The 24,247-nt window shown below is 51.4% G+C and overlaps 2 protein-coding genes across 12 annotated transcripts in view; both read right to left on the bottom strand.

Annotated features, from left to right (window-relative positions):
* Positions 1 to 1,969, bottom strand: part of MST1R (macrophage stimulating 1 receptor) — a 21,972-nt gene extending 20,003 nt beyond the window's left edge. For all 10 annotated transcript variants that reach the window (XR_004029756.1, XM_030811749.1, XM_030811751.1 and 7 more), the window contains exon 1: positions 1,898 to 1,969. The gene's annotated coding sequence lies outside the window, so the exon portion shown is untranslated. The remainder of the gene's footprint in view (positions 1 to 1,897) is intronic.
* On the bottom strand, positions 1,867 to 24,247 carry MON1A (MON1 homolog A, secretory trafficking associated). 2 transcript variants are annotated; one of them, XM_003257086.4, is made up of 6 exons: positions 23,846 to 24,247; positions 6,190 to 6,329; positions 4,493 to 4,978; positions 3,115 to 3,880; positions 2,251 to 2,398; positions 1,867 to 2,152 (listed from the first exon to the last, which is right to left on the bottom strand). In XM_003257086.4, exons 1-6 carry the CDS (start codon positions 24,241 to 24,243, stop codon positions 2,012 to 2,014), a joined length of 2,079 nt encoding a protein of 692 aa, XP_003257134.3. In that variant the 5' UTR covers positions 24,244 to 24,247; the 3' UTR covers positions 1,867 to 2,011. The 2 variants fall into 2 exon arrangements, with proteins under 2 accessions (XP_003257134.3, XP_003257135.3); XM_003257087.4 differs by lacking the exon at positions 4,493 to 4,978.

Genomic DNA, 24,247 nt, shown 5'->3' with positions numbered 1-24,247 from the left:
TGCCCAGGCTGGAGTGCAGTGGCATGATCTCGGCTCATGCAAGCTCCGCCTCCTGGGTTCATGCCATTCTCCTGCCTCAGCCTCCTGAGTAGCTGGGACTACAGGCGCATGCCACCATACTCAGCTAATTTTCGTATTTTTAGTAGAGACAGGGTTTCATCATGTTGGCCAGGCTGGTCTCGAACTCCTGACTTCCAGTGATACACAATCCTTGGCCTCCCAAAGTGTTGGGATTACAGGCGTGAGCCACCAAGCCAGGCCTGTACTAGGTTCTTACCAGGTCCTTCCCTTTGCACATGCTGGCTCCTCCACTAGGAACACCTTCCCTATTTGCCTGTCTTCCCACCCCTGATCTCCAAGCAGGTACACCCCACACTCCTAGGTGCCTATAGTCCTAGGTACACACATTTATCTAACTATGATCTCCCCAGAATATATGCTGAACTACAGAGAAGCTGAGAAACCTATAAGAGTCAGGGCAACCAAAAGAGGCACTTAGGGGCTCACTGTTGACCAGAATGCCAGTAACAATCAGGGACAGCTGGCCTGGCATCACCCAGGCCCCAGAGGCAGTGGTTTGGTGTTCTTACTAGGAGCAGGGGAGGAACAAAAGCAGAAAACAGGCATAAAAGAGACCCAGGGCATGTGTGCAGGGTGAACAGCACCCACCAAGCCTATGGCTGCTCCCCAGAGGCTTTGGAATCTGGGCTGGTAGCCTGCTGCCATGCCCATTCCAATGTGAGCCACGGTGGGGCCAAGGGCAGGGGCTGTGCTGCCATTTTCTGGGACAATAAATACAATGTTCCAGTGTACCCTGGGTCCCTGCCACCCACACAGGCTCATTCTTCAACATGGCTTGATTTTAGTAGCAGAAAATACTGGCCCAACTCTCAGAAACTGCATGAGGGTGATTCTGACAGTCTGAAGACCACATTCAGAGGACAGTTTTTTCCAATAAGTACTTCCTAGGCCTTGTGCTCCCTGGGGCCAGAACTAGAAGATCCCCCGGCAGCAAAGTGGAAGCTCTCTGCACCGTGCCCTGGGTCCTGTGGTAGAGTAAATGGGGCTGGGCTTTCACTGCCAAGCCTCCTGGATATCCATGGTGCCCCATGCAGGTCTGCCTATGCCATGCCAGGGACTAGGGTGACTAAGGAGGGCCGAGTGCACGTAGTAGTATTAGCTCTTATAATGGCAGGCCCACTTCTGCCTTAGAGGGTCAACTGGGCCTTCTCTCAGACCCTCAGCTCACTCTTGAGGACCATTTGGAGGAATGCACTGGCTGAGGTAGGAGAACTGAGGCATACAGCCCTTCATGGGAAGGCCTGAGCAGGGACAGTTTCCTCAGAGGCCTGCAGCTAAAGGGAGACTGGATTCTGAATTTCAGCTGAAGACTGGGTTGCCTCACCAGGGGCTCCATCCAGTACCAGGGCTCAGACTCCTCCCATTTTGACCATCTGTATCTTACTCAGCTCAGCTCCTGCTGAACTACAGCAACCCATTAAACAGAGCCACAGCGAGGGCTCTGAAGGTGGTTGGGTAGTCTTTTCTGGCATGCAGCCGGGGGCCCCTCCCAGGAGTGATAAGAGAGGCAGACAGCAGAAGTTCAGACTGAATATGGGGGTGGGGGTAGGGTAGGGCAGTAGGGTGCCTGAAAACCTTTTACATATGGTAGGACTTCAACTGAACCAAAACGGCCCCAGCCCAAGATCCAACTGAGAATGTGTGTGGCCTCATGCTGGTGCAAGGGAGGGAGGAGAGGGGCTCAAATGTGCCTGTGCCCCTGTGCAGGAGCTAGGGAGGAGGATCCAGTGTCTGTATGTGAGTAAGGGTGGATGGGTGAAGGGACAAGTGACAGGGCTTGACAAGTGTCTTCCCCAAAGCACTTTAATGCACTCACCAACCCACAGTCCCTGCCCGCTGGCTGGGCAAGAGAGGCCAGCCCCCATCTGGAGGCTTCTATGGCTTCCCACACCCAGCGTGCCCAGGAAGGCTGAGCCCGCACACATTCCCATCAATAGGTGAGGGGCGTGAGAATGAAGAGGCGGTCTTCCTCTTTGCGGATCCAGCGCATCAGCTTATGGATGGCACTGACGGCTGACGCCTTGGTCCCCAGGGGGCTGTAACACATGTAGAGCTCAAAGGCGCCTGTCACCTGGAGAAGGGGCAAAGGGTCGTCATCTAGGTTAGATGCCCCTCATGGCCCATACCTAGGACCTCCATGAAGCCCAGACCATCCCAGGGCTGCCTTACCCAGGCCAGGAGGTTCTCGTTGGGGCCCGTGTAGTAAATGGTCTTGAGTGGGCGAGAGGCATTGTGGGCACGGCTGTGCAGGTACTGGTAGAGGCCCAGCAGCCGCTCCTGCTCCTCTTCACTGGTGTACGGGGCCTCAATCTCAGGGCTGCAGACGGGGTGGAGGGAGTGGGTTTGCAAAGGAATGACTTCCATTGTCTTCTCTAGAGATTTAGAAACACCTATTCCTATCCAGGAAGACTCTATCATATGTCCTACCCTCCAGATGCTCCCTTAGGACAGGGCATTGTCTCCCCACTACAGCAGGCACCCCAGGACAGGGCTGGGCCCACTGAGACTAGAGCTGTGTCCCCTCTCACCCCCTAAGCTCATAGTGTCTTTGGTGACCCCTCTTTGGAGAGGCCAGGTTGAGTTTAGATGTCCAAAACAGAGAGACAGATCTGGAGTAAAGGAAAGGTGAGCTAGGAATCCTGTGGGCCAAAAGGGACAAAGGGAGGCCATATCTTCCCAGCCCCTCTGCTGGGGGAGGGAGTAGAGGGCTGTGCTTCCTGAGCTGGACCAAAATGACCCCTAAAGTAGAGTTGCTCCAGGGCAAGGGACCCCGGAGACCTCTGTTCCAGTTTCCTTCTCTGGGTATATTGGGCATTTCCAGGCCTTCTGGTTAATAAAGTAGAGAGGGGTAGGCTTATGGGGTGATGGAGAGTCTGGGTCTCTGGTGCCAGAGTAAAACAGACCTAGCACACTGGTCTGCTTCCAAAGGTGGGGGCAGCTTCAGGGCTACATCTCAGAGCTCAGGACCAAACAGCCTCCCGACTCCACATGTCCCTGTCCCGCTACAGCAGTGCCCTCAAGGCCCTCCCTCACCTGGTGAAGAGTCCCGAGCTCTTTGACTTATAGAGGAAGTGACGCAGGTCAGGGATGCCCACTTGGGCAACGCTGTAGTAGGGTGTGCGCAGTGCCTCTCGCAGGGCCAAGTGGGCTCCGCGCTTGCGAAGGCGCTCCTGGAAGCGGCGGCGGCAGTCAGAGACTGCAAAGAAGTCCTCACGGTCAGTGGAGACAAGCAGCAGGCAGAGGTCGGTGTCAGGCTCTAGGTAAGAGATGTGTGCGTGGAAGAAGCCGGCTGCGTTGAATTTGGGCAGGCACACGGGCGTCCAGGCCTCGCCCTCGCGGAAAGACGAGGAGGAACTAATGAGGTTGAAGAGCAGGTGCAGGTCGATGGGGTGCAGAAATTGGTCCTTTCGGCGCACGAGTGCCACAAGCTGGTTGTGGGCCAGCAGGATGGAGAAGACCAGGCTGCGCGCACGCGCCTGCTGCAGGCTGGCACTCACAGTGTCGCGCACGGCCGCCGCCAGGGGCAGGCACCGCGCCGCCCCCATCAGGAAGCTGGGGTCTCGTGCCATGAGCTGCAGCAGGTTGTCGGTGATGCGCTCTGAGCCCGAGAGTAGGCGCCGCAGGTCATAGTTCTGCTTCTGCTGGAAGATGTGGCTCAGCTGCGCACCAGTAAGAAGGCTTAGGATCTGGTAGTAGATGTAGAGCAGCTCCTGCGCCAGCTCTTGTGCCGACTGCCGCGTGCGAGCCACCGCCACTAGCACCAGCGGGCTCCGGCGCACGAATACTACCTTGTAGCCATCTGAGGGCGGGACAGGAAAGAGGGATGTCAGCCTCAGCCGCAGCTCCCTCCGAACACCGCCTTCCAGCGCAGCTCTTTCGCTTTCCCCATCCTTTCCTCGCTCAGAGCTCTGCGCACAGTTGGGGTTTAAGGATGTTCAGGATAAAAACTCATTGCTCCTTCTCCCTGAGGGCTCAGGGCCTACCCCTGCCACTTGCTTCAAAGACTAGCTCCCTCTGAAACACACATTCTTATGCTAAGTGCTAAGTCAACTGGCAAGGGCTGGCTGGGTGGAGCTCAGGACCTGGGAGATACATAAATATATATATATATATATATTTATTTTGTTGTTGTTATTGTTGTTGTTGTTGTTGTTGCCTCCCCAGGGAGATTCTCACTCTCTCCAAAGGCAAAGCCCATGTCAGAGGCACCTTTGGTCCTCACCGCAGCCCCATGAGGCCAGCAGTGTTGTTATCCTCTGTTCAGGTGAGGACCTTGAAGCTCAGAGAGGTAGAGGGACTTACCCTCAGTCACACAGCACATCCCAGCCCTCTGGTCTGCAGGGCTCCAAAACCGGCTATGAATGAACCTTGGCCAGGGGAGCCCGCCCCATTCCCTCTCCAGGTGGCTCACCTGCATGGATGGAGCGGATGGCGTTCTTGTCTGCCTCCAGGAAGGACACCAGGGCTACCATAACACCCATAGTGCTGGAAAGTGCCTCCTCAGACCCATAGCGGGAGTACACAGGCTTCCCTGCCTCACTCAGCACAAAGACATGCTTCTGGTGCAGGCGCCATGCCTCCGTGGCATCCTCCTCATCCCCCTCGGCTGTGCCCTCCCTGGGGGGCTCTGTGGCTGGTCGCCCAACTGCCCCTGGGGGTTCCAGCCAATCCTCAGAGCTTCCTGGCAGCATCTCCTCCTGCAGGTCCCGGGCCACACCCGTCAGCTGGGTGCTTAGCTCGCTAAAGTCCTGGCTGATCTGGCGCATGTCTGTAGGCAGCGGCGGGGGACCCCTGGCACCCTCCTTGTGGCTGTCCCCAGAAGCTGCCCCATCCTCTGACTCAGTCAGGTCCTCGTAGGAACGGGCATGGACGAACATGGCACCCTCCTGCCCCGCACCTGCAGGCCAAAAGCACTGGTGCTTAGAGGGGTAGCTAGTGGCAGACACTCCTACCAGCAAGGTGCCTAACGTGGTCACTCCAGCATGATTGCCTGTCTTGTTAGGGTCAAGCCACTGTTCCCTTCTGCCACTGTCTGCCATGGATGATGCTTCTCTGCAACTTACAGCCCACCAGTCTCCTCCCATCGTAATGGAAAGAAGACACAAACCACTCATGGCAGCAGTGGTGGCTGGTATCTGCCTACCTCTCATTCCCATCTCCCACCCCACTCCCTTGCCCATCTTGGTCACACTGGCCTACATCCATCTGCTCTCAGACACTTTCAACACACTCCCACCTGCCTCAGGAGCTCCACACCTGCTGTCGGCTGTCTCCTACCTCCCCAAGTGGCTGGCTAATTGTCACACTTAAGCTCTCAGGGAAGATGTTAGTTACTGATCTCCAACCCCAGGCACTCTATATATCCCTCTTTGATTTCTCTTGTGGCACTTGCCAGTTATTGTCCTTCTCCCCAACTACAATGGTACCCAGTAAGGTGCAGGAACGCAGCACCTCACCCTGTGTCTGGAGCACCGCCCATACTCAATGAATCTCTCTCTCTGGGAGAAAGCTCCCCTACCCTACTCAGGCCATAGTTCCTGACTGACCCCACTATAATGGTGCCACAACCTGTGACTGCCTCAGGGCAGGGACCAGGTCAGTCTTCCTTTATTGATTTTTTGACAAAATAGTTTAACAGATACACTTTGAGTCTCTCTTACGAATTCAGCCCTGTACCAGGCACTGGGGATATAACTGCCCTGCGCTCAAAGTGTTCACAATCTTGTGAAAGAGAGAGATGAGCAATATGTGCATAAAGAGATAAAATTATGAAATAATTAGTGTGCTATACAGAGCATGGTCAGAGCAGGCCTAAATCATGAGGAGGGGAGAAGGAGCCGGGGATGTGTGCTGTAGACACAGGGAACAGAAGAAGAGCCCACAATGGCAGCCAGAAAGCTCAGGGTGAGCAGCATAACATGAAGTGGAGAGGAAAGCCAGATGCAGAATGAGCCTGGCCTCTTGCCTTATCCCCAGAACCTGACAAATATCCAATGAGTGACTGACAAATGCATGAATAAGTGGAAAGGAAAAAGTGGTTGGGAATCCTAATTCCCCCTGGAGACTGCTCTGGTTGGCAGCTGGCTGAGGCTGTACACTTGCCCATACCTGGCTCCATTCCCTGGGCCATTCCTGGTGTGGGGCTCTCAGCTCTCTCCACACTCTGTCCATCAGAAGGAGTCAATGTGCCATCAGGGTATTCGCTGCTTCTCTTCCTCTGCATGTCAGTAGCCATCCTTTGGGCTCTCCTATGGGGCAAACAAATGCAACATCGATGGCTTTTTGGCAGGGTCACAGGCATAATCAACAGTGGTAGTAAGTACAGGAAAGTGTCCTTTATCAGGACTCCACTAACTCAAATCTCTAGAAAATGGATTCTGAGAATTCCTTTCAAAAATATATATACTGTTCCTTTTCTGATTATAAAAGGAAGACATATTCATTGTAAAAAAAAAAAACTTCGAAAGCACAGAAAAGTAGAAAGAAATATCAAGATTTTCCTACCATTCAGGATCTTTCACTGTTCATACGTTAGTGTATTTCCTTCTAGTCTTTTTTTTTTTTTTTTTTTTTTTTTTTTGAGACAGGGTCTCACTCTGCTGCCCAGGCTGGAGTGCAATGGCATAATTTTGGCTCACTGCAGCCTCCACCTCCGGGGTTCAAGTAATACTCGTGCCTTAGCCTCCCAAGTAGCTGGGACTACAGGCGTGCACCATCATGAGTGGCTAATTTTTGTATTTTTTGGTATAGTCGGGGTTTCACCATGTTGGCCAGGCTGGTCTCGAACTCCTGACCTCAAGTGATCTGCCCCTCTTGGCAGATTGTTGTTGTTGAGACGGGGTCTCACTCTGTTGCCAAGGCTGGAGTACAATGGCACCAACACAACTCACTGCAGCCTTGACTTGGGCTCAAGCAATCCTCCCATCTCAGCCTTCCCAGTAGCACATGCCACAGCCAGCTAATTTTCTTTTCTTCTTCTTTTTTTTTTTGAGACGGAGTTTCGCTGTTGTTGCCCTGGCTGGAGTGCAATGGTGTGATCTCGGCTCACCGCAACCTCTGCCTCCCAGGTTCAAGAGATTCTCCTGCCTCAGCCTCCCGTGGTATCTGGGATTACAGGCATGCACCTGGCTAATTTTGTATTTTTAGTAGAGATGGGGTTTCTCTGTGTAGGTCAGGCTGGTCTCGAACTCCCGACCTCAAGTGATCCGCCTGCCTCGGCCTCCCAAAGTGCTGGGATTACATGTGTGAGCCACCGTGCCCGGCCTTTCTTTTCTGAAACAGGTCTGGCTCTCTTGCCCAGGCTGGAGAGCAGTGGCATGACCTTGGCTCACTGCAACCTCTGCCTCCTGGGCTTAAGCCATCCTCCCACCTCAGCCTCCTGAATAGCTGGGACTACAAGCACATGCCACTGCACCTGCCTATTTTTTTTTTTTTTTTTTTTTTTTTGAGATGGAGTCTTGCTCCTCACCCAGGCTAGAGTGCAGTGGTGCGATCTCAGCTCACTGCAACCTCTGCCTCCTGGGTTGAAGCAATTCTCCTGCCTCAGCCTCGCAAGTAGCTGGGATTACAGGCAACTGCCAGCACATCCAGCTATTTTTTGTGTTTTTAGTAGAGACAAGGTTTCACCATCTCGGCCAGGTTGTTCTTGAACTCCTGACCTTGTGATCTGCCTGCCTCAGCCTCCCAAAGTGCTGGGATTACTGGTGTGAGCCACCATGCCCAGCCTAATTTTTGTATTTTTTATAGAGACAAGGTCTTTTCATGTTGCCTTGGCTGGTCTCAAACTACTAGGCTCAAGCAATCCTCCCACTTCAGCCTCCCAAAATGTTGGAATTACAGGCATGAGCCACCAGGTCCAGCCTGGTCTTTTAGAAAATGTACATAAAATGTAAATAATTAAACAAACTGATAACAGCAGCTAACAGTTATTCAGTGTCAGCGTATCATGCTAAGAAGTTTCTGTGGATTAAGTTACCTAATCTTGATCACGCCTCTATGAGGCAGGTGTTCTTGTCAGGCTAGCTTTATAGATGAAAGAACTGACACTGAGAGCTTAAGGAGCTTGCCCAATGTTACTACAGTTAAGAAGTGCTGGATTTGGATCTGGGAGTTGAAACAACTCTGCATCCTGTATCCAGTGGCTCACTCCTGTAATCTTAGCAAAGATTGGAGGCCAAAGAGGGAGGATCACTTGACCTCAGTAGTTCACTAGCTGGGGCAACAAAGTGAGACCCTGTCTCTACAAAAAATTTTAAAAACTAGCCAGGCATGGTGGATGCGCCTGTAATCCCGGCTACTGGAGAGACTGACGTGAGAGGATCACATAAACCCAGCAAGTCAAGGCTGCAGCAAGCCGTGACCACAACACTGCACTCCAGTGTAGGCAACAGAGTGAGACTGTCTCAAAAAACTCAAACTAAAACTAAATAAAAATAAAAATTAACTGAGCTGACCAATAGTTCTTTTTGAATACCTAGGTGTTTGCAGAGAAAGAAGTGAGACACAGGCAACAGGCTTGTCTTCAGGCTGCAGCCCTGCTTTTCTCTAAATATCCTTTTGTACCTTTTGAATTTGGCACAAGGAGTTGTCTTAACAATTAAAAACAACTATAGACACGACAACTCTCAGTGCCCATGTAATGGCCAGGATAGATTCAGCCAGATCTCCTTGTCCTTCCACAGCCCCAGGCCTAGGTGGAGGTGGCCACAAGTGAATGTCAGTGGTAACAGAGCTAGCTGGGTGGCTCACCGAGGCTGGTAGCAAGGCTTATTTGGCCTCTAGGGTCCTTCAATGGCAGGCTGAAGGATCCTCACTTGTCAGGCAACATACAGTTCACCCAACAGGGGATCCATTCCAGGTACCAATCCTTTAAGAAAGAGGGATCTAGCTGGATGGACTAGAAGGGCAGAGACTCATGGGGCAAACACTGCAGGCAGGCCAGGGGCCCAGGAGGCGCTGGTGTTAGTGTGAGCAAAGTAGACCTGAGCCTGCCTCCCAGAACACAGAGTCTGGTGGGAATAACTGAGCTCTTGTCCCCTCCTAGCTGTGTAACCTTGGGCAAATGACTCTTCCCTGGAAGCATGGCATAAAGTAGGTGTTCAAAAAAGTTCATGAAAAGGGTGGTCCCAAACAGATAGCATCACCATCAGTAGCATTTGTGTGGCGCCAGCCAGTCTATGTCCAAGATCATTCTCTCTGGACTTGGCATAGCTCCAGTCAGGCAGCTCTTATGTGTGTGCCTAAAGAACTAATTTTCAACCTCTTCTTTTTGTCACCTTTAAGTTATGTAATTCTTTCTTTAATTGAATCTTTTGCAGAAGCTCCACTTGCAAACAGACAGGGAAGCAGAGCCTCTATCCTGATAGCTGGCCTGGCGGCCACTCCTGCACTGAGCCTGAAGGACCACAGAGCACATAGGGGGTTGGGCACCACTGCCAACAGCATCACCGCACACAGAATAAAACCAAAGAAAGAAGGTTGGGGAGATAATTTAGGGATTTTCTAGGCCCCCAATCCCATCTAGGACAATCAAGAGTAATGGTTCCCAGCAAGGGTCAGAGCCCAGAAGGAAAAGGCACAGGCTGCCTTGTCAGACAGTGGGCCAGAAGAACTATATAGAGGCTGCATGCCCTCAACAGGAACCTGCGGTAGCATCCACAGAGGTCCCCTCTGAGACTGAGACTAAGAGAAGCAATCCAAAACAACCACTGCAATACCACAAGGCCCAGGATGCTGAATGCCAAGGAAACTAGGGCATGTCTAAGTCTTGCGCAAGAACACACAGGCCACGTGTAAATCTCATAGATCAGTAATTCCAAAGCCATCCTAAAAGCCAGAGTGGGCTCTGAGAGATGAGTCTGCCCATGTGCAGGCCAAGAGCAAGCTGCTCCTGACAGTACCAGGGTTGTGGCCAGGGCTTCCAGGCCTATCTGGGCTCAAGCGATCCTCCTACCTCAGCCTCCTGAGTAGCTGGGAACACAGGCGTGAGCCACCATGTGTGGATAATTTTTGTATTTTTTGGTAGAAATAGGGTTTTGCCATGTTGCTTAGGCTGGTCTCGAACACCTGGGCTCAAGCAATCTGCCTGCCTTGGCCTCCCACAGTCCTGGGGATTACAGGTGTGAGCCAGCACCCGGCCTGGAATGCCCTACATTTCTTTTCCTTTCTTTTTTGAGATGGAGTCTGGCTCTGTCGCCCAGGCTGGAGTGCAGTGGCGCTATCTTGGCTAACTGCAAGCTCTGCCTCCCCAGTTCATGCCATTCTCCTGCCTCAGCCTCCCGAGTAGCTGGGACTAAAGGCGCCCGCCACCACGCCTGGCTAATTTCTTCTTGTATTTTTAGTAGAGACAGGGTTTCACTGTGTTAGCCAGGATGGTCTCGATCTCCTGACCTGGTGATCCGCCCACCTCAGCCTCCCAAAGTGCTAGGATTACAGGCGTGAGCCACCGTGCCTGGCCGGAATGCCCTACATTTCTATGTCTCCTCACTTTCCTACTCCTCTAGTCAACTTCACATCTTTTCTCTCTTCAAACGTCCATCATCTCCTTCCCTGATGGTCATACTCAGCACTATCAGCAAATGACCTTGCCTTCAATTTCACCGAGAAGACAGAAGTCATTAGAAGAGAACTTCCAGGGCGAGTGTGGTGGCTCGCGCCTGTAATCCCAGCACTTTGGGAGGCCAAGGTGGGCAGATCAGCTGAGGTCGGGAGTTTGAGAACAGCCTGACCAACATGGAGAAACCCCATCCCTACTAAAAATACAAAAAATTAGCTGGGCGTGGTAGAGCATGCTTATAATCCCAGCTACTCCGGAGGCTGAGGCAGGTGAATCACTTGAACCCGGGAGGCGGAAGTTGCAGTAAGCCGAGATTACACTCCAGCCCGGGCAACAAAAGCAAAATTGTGTCTCAAAAAAAACAAGAAGGCCAGGCGCGGTGGCACACACCTGTAATCCCAGCACTTTGGGAAGCCAAAGTGGGTGATCACCAGAGGTCAGGAGTTTGCGACCAGCCTAACATGGTGAAACCCCATCTCTACTAAATAAAAAAAAATTAGCCAGGTGTGGTGGCACATGCTTGTAATCCAAGCTACTTGGGAGGCTGAGACAGGAGAATTGCTTGTACCTGGGAGGCAGAGGTTGCAGTGAGCCAAGATCACGCCACTGCACTCCAGCCCGGGCAACAAGAGCGAAACTAAAAAAAAAAAAAAAAAAAAAAAGAGAACTTCTGGAGATTACCACCACCAGCTTGCCTCATCTGCCAGAATAGGCCTTCCCTCTTTTTTTTTTTTTTTTTTTTTGAGACAGAGTCTCACTCTGTGGCCGAGACTGGAGTGCAGGAGCATGATCTTGGCTCACCAAAACCTCCACCTCCCAGATTCAGTGATTCTCCTGCCTCAGCCTCCCAGGTAGCTGGGATTACAAGCACCCACCACTTCGCCCGGATAATGTTTGTATTTTTAGTAGAGACGGGGTTTCACCATGTTGGCCAGGCTGGTCTCAAACTCCTGACCTCAAGTGATCCACCCACCTCAGCCCCCCAAAGTGCCGGGATTACAGGCATGAGCCACTGTGCCTGGCCCCCTCTTCTTACTAAAGATGAGCTGTTCATGCTCCATAGAGGCTAACTCCTCCATGTGTACACCAGATCCCAGCCCCTCACCTACTCAGGTACATGGCTTCAGCAGCTGTCCCTCCTTATCAGTTTCCCCTTCCCCCTTATCCATTACCAATATGGTGATATTTCTTGTCTTCAAAACCCCCTCCTAGCAGGGCTTGGTGGCTCATGCCTGTCATCCTAGCACTTTGGGAGGCCTAGGTGGGCAAACCACTTGAGCCTAGGAGTTTGAGACCAGCTTAGGCAACATGTTAAAACCCTATCTCTACAAAAAGTACAAAAGATTAACCAGGTGTGGTGGCATGCACCTACAGTCCCAGCTACTTGGGAGGCTGAGGTGGGAGAATCACCTGATCCCAGGAGGTCCAGGCTGCAGTGAGCTGTGATCACACCACTGCACTCCAGCCTGGGTAAAGGGAGTGAGATCCTGTCTCAAAAACAAAAACCAAACAAAATACACCCTCCTTTGGGGGTGTTCACTTTGTAATAATTCATTGGGCTATACTTGTGATTTGTGAACTTTTCTATATGTTTGTTTTACTTCAAAGTTAAAACAAAACAAACTTCCCCTTAACTCTACATTCCCCACTAGCTATCAACCCATTTTTCTGTTGCCCTTTATAAAAAAACAAACAAACCCCCTCAAAATGGCAAATAATGTTTGGAGTTTGCATTACTCAGGTAGGCTAGACTATTCTGTGTAAAAAATGGATGCCAAATGCTAGAGGTTTTATACCCAAAGATCTTTTTTTATTTTTTGAGACGGAGTCTCACTCTGTCATCCAGGCTGGAGTGCAGCAGCGCCATCTCGGCTCACTGCAACCTCCGACTCCTGGGTTCAAGCGATGCTCCTCCCTCAGCCTCCTGAGCAGCTGGGATTACAGGCGCCCACCACCACGCCTGGCTAATTTTTGTATTTTTAGTAGAGATGGGGTTTCACTATGTTGGCCAGGCTGGTCTCAGGTGATCCTGACCTCAGGTGATCCGCCCACCTTGGCGGATCCAAAGTGCTGGGATTACAGGCATGAGCCACCGCACCCAGCCCCAAAGACCTATTTTTTGCTCACACAAAATCTACTGTGGGACTGGTAGCAATTCAGAGTAGCTCCCTCCCAAGCAGTGATTCAGGAATCCAAGTCACTAGCACCCTATAGAAGCCATTTGGAACACATGCCTTCCACATCATCTGGCAGGGGAAGACAGAGATGGAGGATCACACACCAGCTCTTAAATACTTCGTAGCTCACATTGGCCAGAACCAGTGATGTGGCCAGACGGACTGGGAAATATATGGAGCTCATGGATATCTGGAAAGCAGGAATTGTCTCTGCCATAGCCTCTCCATTTCTCCCATTCTCTCTAAACCAGTTCTGAACAGAATCTCACCTCCATTACTCCACCAACACTGCTCCCATCAAGGTCACTAACGACCTCCAGGATCATCTTACTTCACCCATAAACAATAGATAATCTGGTTATTTCCTCTCTCTTGAAACATTTTCTCCTCTTTTATGGCACACCACTCCTTTCTTGGCTCTCTTCTGACCTCATGGACTACTCCTTTTGAGTCCTTTTTGCAGTTCTTACTGTAAAGGGGCACAGAATTCAGTCTTTGGACCTCTTCTCTGTCTTCACTCAATCCCTTGGTGATCTCATTTGGTCTCATAGTTTTAAATTCCCTCTACATATTAGTAATTTATTTATTTATTTTTTTAATCTCCAGCCGCAGTCTCTCTTCTGACTTAAAGAGGCACACACATTTAACTGTCTACTTCATGTTATCCCAAGGTTATATGCCTCAAACTGAACTCCTTAAAAAGGCCATCTCCTGGCCAGGCACGGTGGCTCTCGCCTGTAATCCCAGCACTTTGGGAGGCCAAGGAGGGTGGATCACCAGGTCAGACATTTGAGACCGGCCTGGCCAACTTGGTGAAACCCCGTCTTTACTAAAAATATGAAAATTAGCCGGGTGTGGTGGCGCACGCCTGTAATCCCAGCTACTCAGGAGGTTGAGGCAGGAGAATTGCTTGAATCTGCGAGGTGGAGGTTGCAGTGAGCCGAGATTGCACCACTGTACTCTAGCCTGGGTGGCAGAGCCAGACTCTGTCTCAAAAAAAAAAAAAAAAAAAAAAGGTCATCTCCTTAAAAAGTTGCTCCTGGCTGGGTGTGGTGGCTCACACCTGTAATCCTAGCACTTTGGGAGGCCAAAGCAAGCAGATTACTTGAGCCCAAGAGTTCAAGACCAGCCTGGGCAATATGGCAAACCCTGCCTCTACAAAAATACAAAAATTAGTCAGGCATGGTGGCACGTGTCTGTGGTCCCAGTTACTCAGGAGGCTAAGGTGGGAGGATCACTGGAACCCGGGAGGTAGAGCTTGCAATGAGCCAAGATCGTGCCACTGCACTTCAGCCTCGGCGATAAGAGTGAGACCCTGTCTTTTTTTTTTTTTTTTTTTTTTTTTTTTTTTTTTTTTTGAGACAGAGTCTGGCTCTGTCGCCTGGACTGGAGTGCAGTGGCGCGATCTCAGCTCACTGCAAGCTCCGCCTCCTGGGTTCACGCCATTCTCTTGCCTCAGACTCACGAGTAGCTGGGACTACAGACACCCACCACCACGCCCGGCTAATTTTTTGTATTTTTTAGTAGAGACGAGGTTTCACCGTGTTAGCCAAGATGGTCTCGACCTCCTGACCTCGTGATCCGCCCGCCTCAGCCTCCCAAAGTGCTGGGATTACAGGCCTGAGCCACCATGCCTGGCCGGTAGAGACCCTGTCTTTAAAAAGAAAAAAAGGCCGGGCGCGGTGGCTCACGCCTGTAATCCCAGCACTTTGGGAGGCAGAGGCGGGCGGATCACGAGGTCAGGAGACCATCCTGGCTAACACGGTGAAACCCCGTCTCTACTAAAAATACAAAAAAAATTAGCCGGGCGAGGTGGCAGGCGCCTGTAGTCCCAGCTACGCGGGAGGCTGAGGCAGGAGAATGGCGTGAACCCCGGGGGGCGGAGCCTGCAGTGAGCTGAGATCGCGCCACTGCACTCCAGCCTGGGTGAAAGAGCGAGACTCCGTCTCAAAAAAATAAAAGAAAAGAAAAGAAAAAGAAAAAGAAAAAAAAGCCGGGTGCAGTGGCTCACGCCTGTAATCCCAGCACTTTGGGAGGCTGAGGTGGGCGGATCACCAGGTCAGGATATTGAGACCACTCTGGCTAACATGGGAAACCCATCTCTACTAAAAATACAAAAAATTAGCCACGTGTGGTAGCAATTTTTTTTTTTTTAAGAGATGGGGTCTTGCTCTTTCACCAAGTTTGGAGTGCAGTGGCTATTCACAGGTGTAATCATCACCCCACCATGCACTACAGCCTCAAATTCCTGGGCTCAAGTGAACGTCCTGCCTCAGCCTTCCGAGTAGCGGGGACCACAGGCACTTACTACTTCTCTCAGAGTTTTCACCATCTCAGTAAAAGACAATTTCATGGCTGGGCATAGTGGCTCATGCCTGTAATCCCAGCACTTTGGGAGGCCGAGGTGGGTGGATCACCTGAGGTCAGGAGTTCAAGACCAGCCTGGCCAACATGATGAAACCCCATCTCTACTAAAAATACAAAATTAGCCAGGTGTGTGGTGGTGCATGCCTGTAATCCCAGCTACTTGGGAGGCTGAGGCAAAAGAATCACTTGAACCCATGAAGCAGAGGTTGCAGTGAGCTGAGATCATGCCATTGCACTCCAGCCTGGGCAATAAGAGCAAAGCTCTGTCTCAAAAAAAAAAAAAAAGAAAGAGGCCGGGCGCGGTGGCTCACACCTGTAATCCCAGCACTTTGGGAGGCGGAGGCGGGTGGATCACGAGGTCAGGAGATTGAGACCATCCTGGCTAACACGGTGAAACCCCGTCTCTACTAAAAATACAAAAAATTAGCCGGGCGAGGTGGTGTGTGCCTGTAGTCCCAGCTACACGGAGGCTGAGGCAGGAGAATGGCGTGAACCCCAGGGGGCGGAGCCTGCAGTGAGCCGAGATCGCGCCACTGCACTCCAGCCCGGGTGAAAGAGCGAGACTCCTTCTCAAAAAAAAAAAAAGAAAGAAAGATAGCCAGGTACAGTGGCTCACGCCTATAATCCCAGCACTTTGGGAGGCCGAGGTGGGCAGATCACAAGGTCAGGAGACCATCCTGGCTAACACGGTGAAACCCCGTCTCTATTAAAAATAAAATTAGCCGGGTGTGGTGGCACATGCCTGTAATCCCAGCTACCCCGGGAAGCTAAGGCAGGAGAATCACTTGAACCCGGGAGGCAGAGGTTGAGATCGCGCCACTGCACTCCAGCTTGAACCCGGAAGGCAGAGGTTGATTGTGCCACCACACTCCACCCTGGGTGACAGAGCGAGACTCTGTCAAGGAAGGAAGGAAGGAAGGAGGGAAGGAGGGAGGGAGGGAGGGAAAGAAGGAGGGAAGGAAGGAAGGAGGGAAGGAAAGAAAGAAGGAAGGAAGGAAGGGGAAGGAGGGAAAGGAAGGAAAGGAAAAGAAGAAAGGAAAGAAGCAAGGAAGGAAGGAAAGAAAGGAAAGAAAGAAAGACAATTTCTTTTTCTTTTTTTTTTTGAGACAGTCTTGCTCTGTTGCCCAGGCTGGAGTGCAGTGGCGCGATCTCAGCTTACCACAACAGTTCGATCTCAGCTCCACCTCCCAGGTTCAAGCAATTCTCGTGCCTCAGCCTCCCAAGTAGCTGGGACTACAGGCGCGTGCCACCACACAGGCTAATTTTTTGTATTTTTAGTAGAGACAGGGTTTCACCATGTTAGCCAGGCTGGTCTCAAATCCCTGACCTAGTGATCTGCCTGCCTTGGCCTCCCAAAGTGCTGGGATTACAGGTGTGAGCCACCACACCTGGCCAAGAAAGACAATCTCATCCTTTCAGTTGTTTGGTGAAAAACCTTTGAGTCAGCCCAGCACAGTTTCTCACACCTGTAATCCCAGCACTTTGGGAGGCCGAGGCAGGCAGATCATGAGGTCAGGAGATTGAGACCATGCTGGCTAACACGGTAAAACCCCGTCTCTATTAAAAATACAAAAAATTAGCTGGGTGTGGTGGCGCATGCCTGCAATCCCAGCTACCCCGGGAGGCTGAGGCAGGAAAATCGCTTCAACCCGGGAGGTGGAGGTTAAGATTGTGCCACTGCACTCCAGCTTGAACCTGGGAGGCGGAGGTTGAGATCGTGCCACTGCACTCCACCCTGGGTGACAGAGTGAGACTCTGGGAAGGAAGGAAGGAAGGAAGGAAGGAAGGAAGGAAGGGAGGGAGGGAGGAGGGAGGGGAGGGGAGGGGAGGGAGGGAAGGAGGGAAAGGAGGGAAAGGAAGGAAAGGAAGAAAGCAAGGAAAGAAAGAAAGGAAAGAACGAAAGAAAGACAATCTCTTTTTTTTTGAGACAGTCTTTCTCTGTTGCCCTGGCTGGAGTGCAACAGCGCAATCTCAGCTCCACCTCCCGGGTTCAAGCGATTCTCATGCTTCAGCCTCCCGAGTAGCTGGGACTACAGGCGCGTGCCACCACACCGGCTAATTTTTGTATTTTTAGTAAAGACAGGGTTTCACCATGTTGGCCAGGCTAGTCTCAAACCCCTGATCTTGTGATCCGCCCATCTTGGCCTCCCAAAGTGCTGGGATTACAGGTGTGAGCCACCTCACCTGGCCAAGAAAGACAATCTCATCCTTTCAGTTGTTTGGTGAAAAACCTTGGAGTCGGCCGGGCACTCAACACCTGTAATCCCAGCACTTTGGGAGGCTGACGCAGGCAGATCATGAGGTCAGGAGATCGAGACCTTGCTGGCTAACACGGTGAAACCCTGTCTCTACAAAAATACAAAAAATTAGCCAGGCGTGGTGGCACGTGCCTGTAGTCCCAGCTACTCAGGAGGCTGAGGCAGGAGAATCGCTTGAACTGGAGAGGCGGAGGTTGAAGTGAGCTGAAATCATACCGTTGTACTCCAGGCTGGGTGACAGAGCGAGACTCTGTCACATAGGAAAAAAACAAAACAAAACTTGGAGTCATCCCTTAGGCATCTCTTTTTTTTCCCACACCTCGTATACCAAACCATCAGCAAATCCTGTCAGTTCTATTTCAGAATACAGGCACATCCAGCAAAATGTCTCTAGTTAACATTTTCACCATAGAATGCCTTTTTTTTTTTTTTTTTTTTGAGACGGAGTCTCGCTCTGTCGCCCAGGCTGGAGTGCAGTGGCACAATCTCGGCTCACTGCAAGCTCCACCTCCCGGGTTCACGCCATTCTCCCGCCTCAGCCTCTCTGAGCAGCTGGGACTACAGGCACCCGCCACCACGCCCGGCTAATTTTTTTTGTATTTTTAGTACAGACGGGGTTTCACCGTGGTCTCGATCTCCTGACCTCGTGATCCGCCCTCCTCAGCCTCCCAAAGTGCTGGGATTACAAGCGTGAGCCACCGCGCCCGGCCGCCTTTTGGTTTTTAATATCCAGCTGTGGTTGTCAGCCTTCAAGATGGTCTCTAGTGATCCTCAACTCCTGCTATGCATGACTTTGCATACTTCCTTTCCACACTGAGCAGGGCTGACCTATGCAACCAATAGAACACTGTGTAAATAACAATGTGTGGCTGGAGACAGTGGCTTATGCCTGTAATCCCAGCACTTTGGGAGGCCAAGATGGGCAGATCACTTGAGGTCAGGAGTTTGAGACCAGCCTGGACAACATGGTGAAACCCCATCTCTACTAAAAATACAAAATTTACCTAGGTGTCATGACAGGTGCCTGTAATCCCAACTGCTCGGGAGGCTGAGGTATGAGAATCGCTTGAACCCGGTGGGGAGGCAGAGGTTGCAGTGAGCTGAGATTGCACTGCTGCACTCCTGCTTGGGTGCCAGAGCCGACCCTGTCTCAAAAAAAATGAAAAAACAATGTGTGACTTCTGAGGCTAGGTCATAAAAGACATTGTGGCTTCTGCCTTTTTCTCTTGGATCACTCCCTCTAGGGAAAGCCATCAGCCATGTTGTAAGGACATGTAAGCAGCTCTATGGAGAGAACTTCATGGCAAGGAACTGAGACCTCCTGTGAACAGCCAGTACCAACTTGCTAGTCATGAATGAGTCATCTCAGAAGCAGATCATCTAGGCCCAGTCAAACCTTCAGATGACTTCAACTTAATAAGACACCCTGACCTTGAACCATCCAGCTAAGCCACTCCCAAATTCTTGACCCACAAGAACTGTATGCGATAATAAATACTGTCATTTTAAGCTGCTAAGTTTTTGGATAATTTGTTACACAGCAATAGTTAACTAATATACCAAACTTATATTGATTCAGCTTATTTTTATTTATTTATCTATTGAGACAGGGTCTCACTCTGCCACCCAGGCCAAAGTGCAATAGTGTGATCACGGTTCACTGTAGCCTCAACCTCCCAGGCCCAAGTGATCCTCCCACCTCAGCCTCCCAAGTAGCTGGGACCACAGGCATGTGCCACCATGCCTGGCTAATTTTTTAATTTTTTTGTAGAGACAGGGTCTCCTTATGTTGCCCAAGCTGGTCTCAAACTCCTTGACTCAAGTGATCTGCCTACCTCAGCCTCCCAAAGTACTGGGATTACAGGTGTGAGCCACCACACCTGGCCCAGTATATGTTTATACAGAAAATATGTATACTTGCATCATTAAAATCTTATCTATATTTTTAACAAAGTAATGTGCATTTAAGCTTCAAATTACATTCCAAATAGAACTGATAGAAAATTACTGAGTGCCAGCCTGGCTGACATAGTGAGACCCTGTCTCTACAAAATAAAAAATTAGCTGGGCGGGGCAGCTCATGCCTGTAGTCCCACCTACTTAAGAGGCTGAGGTGGGAGGATCACTTGAGTACAGGAGGTCAAGGCTGCAGTGAGCTGTGATTGTGTCACTGTATTCCAGCCTGGGCAACAGAGCAAGACCCTGTTTCAATCAATCAATCAATGGAAAATATATTAAGTTAATGATTTCACACAGAATGTCCAATTTTCATGAAACAGATTACTGATGTTAAATGGGAAATGCCTATATCCAGAATCTGACCACTTGTCACCTCCACAACTACCACTGTAGTCAAAGCCACCAGTGTCTCTCTAGGAGATTGTTGCAGCAGTCTCCTATCCAGTCTCCCCTCTTCTGCCCTTGTCCCTGCATAATCTGTGCTTCTTACAGCAAAGTGATTCTCTTGATACAGAACTCAGGTCATGCAGTTCCTCTGCTCACAACTCTGTAATGGTCCCACCTTACTTAGTGAGAAAGCCAATTTCCTCGCAGTGGTGCACAAGGCCCCACTCAACATAACTCCTTCCCCATTACTTCTTTGACCTCATCTCTTATCCTTTTTCCCCACTAACTGTGATTCAGCCCAGCCACAGTGGCCTCCTGGCTTTCCTTAAGCCTCCTGGGCACTCTTTCACTTTAGAACTTTGCCCTTGCTGGCCGGGCGCGGTGGCTCACGCTTGTAATCCCAGCACTTTGGGAGGCCAAGGCGGGCGGATCACGAGGTCAGGAGATTGAGACCACGGTGAAACCCCATCTCTACTAAAAATACAAAAGATTAGCCGGGCGTGGTGGCGGGCGCCTGTAGTCCCAGCTACTCGGAGAGGCTGAGGCAGGAGAATGGCGTGAACCCGGGAGGTGGAGCTTGCAGTGAGCCGAGATTGTGCCACTGCACTCCAGCCTGGGCGACAGAGCGAGACTCCGTCTCAAAAAAAAAAAAAAAAAAAAAAAACTTTGCCCTTGTTGAACTCTCCCCCTGCACCCCACTTCACCTACTCCATTGCCTGGGCTAGTTATCTATGTGACTCAGTCCCTCACTTCCTTCAGGTTGCTGCTCAAGCATTACCTTATCAATATCCCTGCTCCTTACCCCTCTTGTCCTGCTTTATTTCTCTGGATTGAAGGTTACCCTGTGACCCGCCACAAATTTCAGTATGGCTTTAAGCCACATGCGGGAGGAGTTCTATTTTTTTTTTTTTTTTTTGAGACAGAATCTCACTCTGTCGCCCAGGCTGGAGTGCAGTGATGCGATCACAGCTAACTGTAGCCCTGGCCTCTCAGGCTCAAGTGATCCTTCCTCCTCAGCCTCCTGACTACCTGAGACTACAGGCACGTGCCACCACGCCTGGCTAATTTTTTAATTTTTATTTTTGTAGAGACAGGGTCTCAGTATGTTGTCCAGGCTGTTCTCAAACTCCTGAGCTGAAGATCCTCCCTCCTAGGGCTCCCAAAGTGCTGGGATTACAGGTGTGAGCCACCACATCCAGCCAACAAACATATTTGGGATGGAGATTTTTTTTTTTTTTGAGATGGAGTCTCATACTGTCGCCCAGGCTGGAGTGCAGTGGCGTGATCTTGGCTCACTGCAACCTCTGCCTCCTGGGTTCAAGCAATTCTTGTACCTCAGCCTCCCGAGTAGCTGGGATTACAGGTGTGTACCACCATGCCCATCTAATTTTTGTATTTTTAGTAGAGATGGGGTTTCACCATGTTGGCCATGCTGGTCTCAAACTCCTGACCTCAGGTGATCCACTGGCCTCGGCCTCCCAAAGTGCTGGAATTACAGGCATGAGCCACCGCGCCCAGCCGAACTTGTGTTTTTATCCCTCAGGCAATTAAAAAAGAAAAATGGAAGGGAAAACTGAAAGATCTCTGAAGAATGCCCAGCTGTCACACCTATGATGTGGCTTCTGGAAACCCCTGCCTGTGGGGAAGACTTATCACTGGTAGTAGTCAGGTGTTCAGGAACAATGGCTCTGAAGTTAGAGGGACCTGGATTAACCTGGCCTGGTCTCAATTTTCTCATTTATAAAATGGGATGGTAGTATTGATTCCTTGGGTTGTGGGAAGATTAAATGAAATAATCCATGTAATTTGATTACATACTCAGTTGCTCCCATTAGCATGTCCTGATTATTCTTACTTAGCATTCAGTCCATGTGTGACTGCACTTATAATACCACATGAATCCAGTGGTCTGTGCCATGTAAATCAGGCCTCTGAGATTTTGCTCAGCCTACAGTGGCATATGGGCAAATATGCTTCTGACCTTGCAAAGCCAGTTGGGCCCTAGCCTGAAGCGACTCACCTTCAGGCTAGGGCTGTCGTATAGACAGTTGGGAGTCAGGTCAAAGAACTGTCCTATAGACAGCTGGGAGTTCCTCCAGGCTAACTGGTTGTTCACTGGCTCTGAAGTTGCAGGAATAGACAACTGGCTCTCTGCTGCTCTTGGAAGTCTCTCCTAAACTAAACTCCTTAATTAGCCAGGTGTGGCGGCAGGCGCCTATAATCCCAGCTACTCAGGAGGCTGAGGCAGGAGAATCGCTTGAACCCAGGGGGCAGAGGTTGCAGTGAGCTGATATGGCGCCATTGCACTCCAGCCTGGGCAAAAGATCGAAACTCCATCTCAAAAAAAAAAAAAAAAAAACCACAAAAAACTCCTTGGTCTGCCACATGCCACTGCTCTGTGACCTTGTACTTTTGGTTCAAAGACCCCAACAAGGTCTACAATAGCTTACTTATTCTGTCCTCAGGGCCCACGCTCCATTGATCCCTTGTGGGCTTTAGCTGACTAAGCCGTGTGGCTGAGTGGTACCCAGCATGGTACCTGCATGGGGAAGGGTTGGCGGGGGCCGGATCAGCTGGCCAGAGCTAGTGGATGCTTCCTTCACAATAGTTCTCCTGCCACCTGAGATCATACAGTATCTCAGCATCTCCTAGGTCAGTCTGGGGTCCAGCCAGAGGCCTGATGAAGCAAACAGCTCTCTGAATACTTACTCTGGAAACTCAGATAGGGAGGCTGAGTGAATCACAGCAAAATCCACCCCAACCCCCATTGGAGCCACAACTGTGCAACTGAAGCTCCTGGGAGGCTAGAATTGAAGAAGTTAGGCAAAGGAGGTCTCTTAGAACCAGCCCCAGATACCTCTTCTCAGGGAACCCTTCTCAGACAACCCCTCTAGAAGCCCCAGGCCTTGCTTTTCCTAGAATTGCCCTGCTATGCCTGTGAGCAATGTCACCAAACAAGTTGGCTCAATCAGCGCTTCTAGGGTGCCTCTCTCACTCAGGCAGCCTTGGAGCAGAGAAGGCCTTCAGGAGCCCCTCCCTACCACTCCTGCTCCCTCTTCTTGCTTGGATAGCACTTCATTTCACCTTAACCCTTTGGAGCGGTCTGTCTGGGAAGGAGGTGCCAGGATACAGGATGTGTGGCAGACAAGGCCCAGGTGAGGCTGTGCTATGGCTGCCTCAGCAGGATGCCTACTCCATGCTGAGATCATAGTCTGGTCCTTGAAACTTCTGGCGGTTACTTCCCTCCCTGACAAAGGGTGCTCACTCTCCCTCTGCAAACTTGCGCCCAGAAAGGGTGGCTCACCCAGTACAAGGGACAACCCAGTTGCACCAGGCAAACTGGTGCAAAGTCCGGCCAGGCGCAGTGGCTCATGCTTGTAATCCCAGCACTTTGGGAAGCTGAGGCAGGCAGATCACCTGAGGTCAGGAGTTCGAGACCAGCCTGGCCAACATGGTGAAACCCCATGTCTACTAAAAAAATACAAAAATACAAAAAATTAGCTGGGCGTGTTGGCACATGCCTGTAATCCCAGTCACTCGGGAGGCTGAGGCAGGAGAATCGCTTGAACCTGGGAGGCGGAGGTTGTAGAGAGCTGAGATCACACCACTGCACTCCAGCCTGGGCAACAAGAGTGAAACTCCGTCTAAAAACAACAAAGCAAAGCCCCAAGCCCCAAGCCCCAAGCCCCAAGCCCCAAGCCCCTTCCAGGTGCTGCCCCGCTCAGCCCAGTCACCTCTGTTGCTTTTTGAGAAGACTCTACCGGCCGAATATGTGTACGTTTGTTGGCGGGGCGGGGGTGGGGGGCTGGGGAGAGTCCTACCTGGCCACTGCCCCCTACCGGACCTCGCCCTCCCAATCAAAGGATGGGTTGCAGATCTCGCCTTTTGTATTCCCCAGCTGGGGGCTAGCCGGCTGAGGGACCCCAGGGAGACATAGTCTTCCCATTGCAAACGATAGCGTTGATGGCTGGAGGCCCCCGTCTTCAAGCCCCTCCCTCCAAAGATGACAGCTCTCCAGTCTCTAGGTGCCTCCAGGCCACGTGGGCTGGCAGTCAACTCACCTGTTTCTCAGAGGGGCCCAGGACGCACAGAAGGTGCCGGTCACTGCCCTCTGCCGGACCCCTGGAGGGGTAAGGGTGTCCGGCCGGGGCCGGCCTGAGGGCACAGCTTCGCGGGGCCCCGGCCCCCTGCGTACACAGACATGGCCACAGCGCAGGCACCTCGCCCTCCCACCGCCCTCACCCGGCCGCCGGTGCAGGAAGAGAGCTTTCGCCGGCCTCTCGCGGCCAAGGCCCAGCTCCAGCCGCTCAGCCCGACTCGGCCCGCCCCCGGGGTGCATTGTGGGAAATGTAGTCCTTAGCGTTCGGCCGCCTGCGGCGCCGCGGGACTGGTTCTGGGTTCCTCGTCCCACCCAGCAGAGCCGTGGGCATGTCCTGACCCAGGTCCGGGATTGCCTCATCCGG

The sequence above is a fragment of the Nomascus leucogenys genome, chromosome 4, assembly GCF_006542625.1.
Source record: "Nomascus leucogenys isolate Asia chromosome 4, Asia_NLE_v1, whole genome shotgun sequence".
Lineage (NCBI taxonomy): Eukaryota > Metazoa > Chordata > Mammalia > Primates > Hylobatidae > Nomascus > Nomascus leucogenys.
The sequence above is the reverse complement of the archived record's forward strand: the minus strand, read 5'-3'. Positions and strand labels throughout refer to the sequence as shown.

What these genes read in the sequence shown, in the direction of transcription:
- MON1A (XM_003257086.4), bottom strand. Translation starts at nt 24,243, where the DNA reads ATGAGGCAATCCCGGACCTGGGTCAGGACATGCCCACGGCTCTGCTGG. An exon ending in TGGGCCCCTCTGAGAAACAG is followed by an intron (nt 6,330 to 23,845) that starts GTGAGTTGACTG and finishes TTTGCCCCATAG; the next exon opens with GAGAGCCCAAAGGATGGCTA. An exon ending in GGCCCAGGGAATGGAGCCAG is followed by an intron (nt 4,979 to 6,189) that starts GTATGGGCAAGT and finishes TTTGGCCTGCAG; the next exon opens with GTGCGGGGCAGGAGGGTGCC.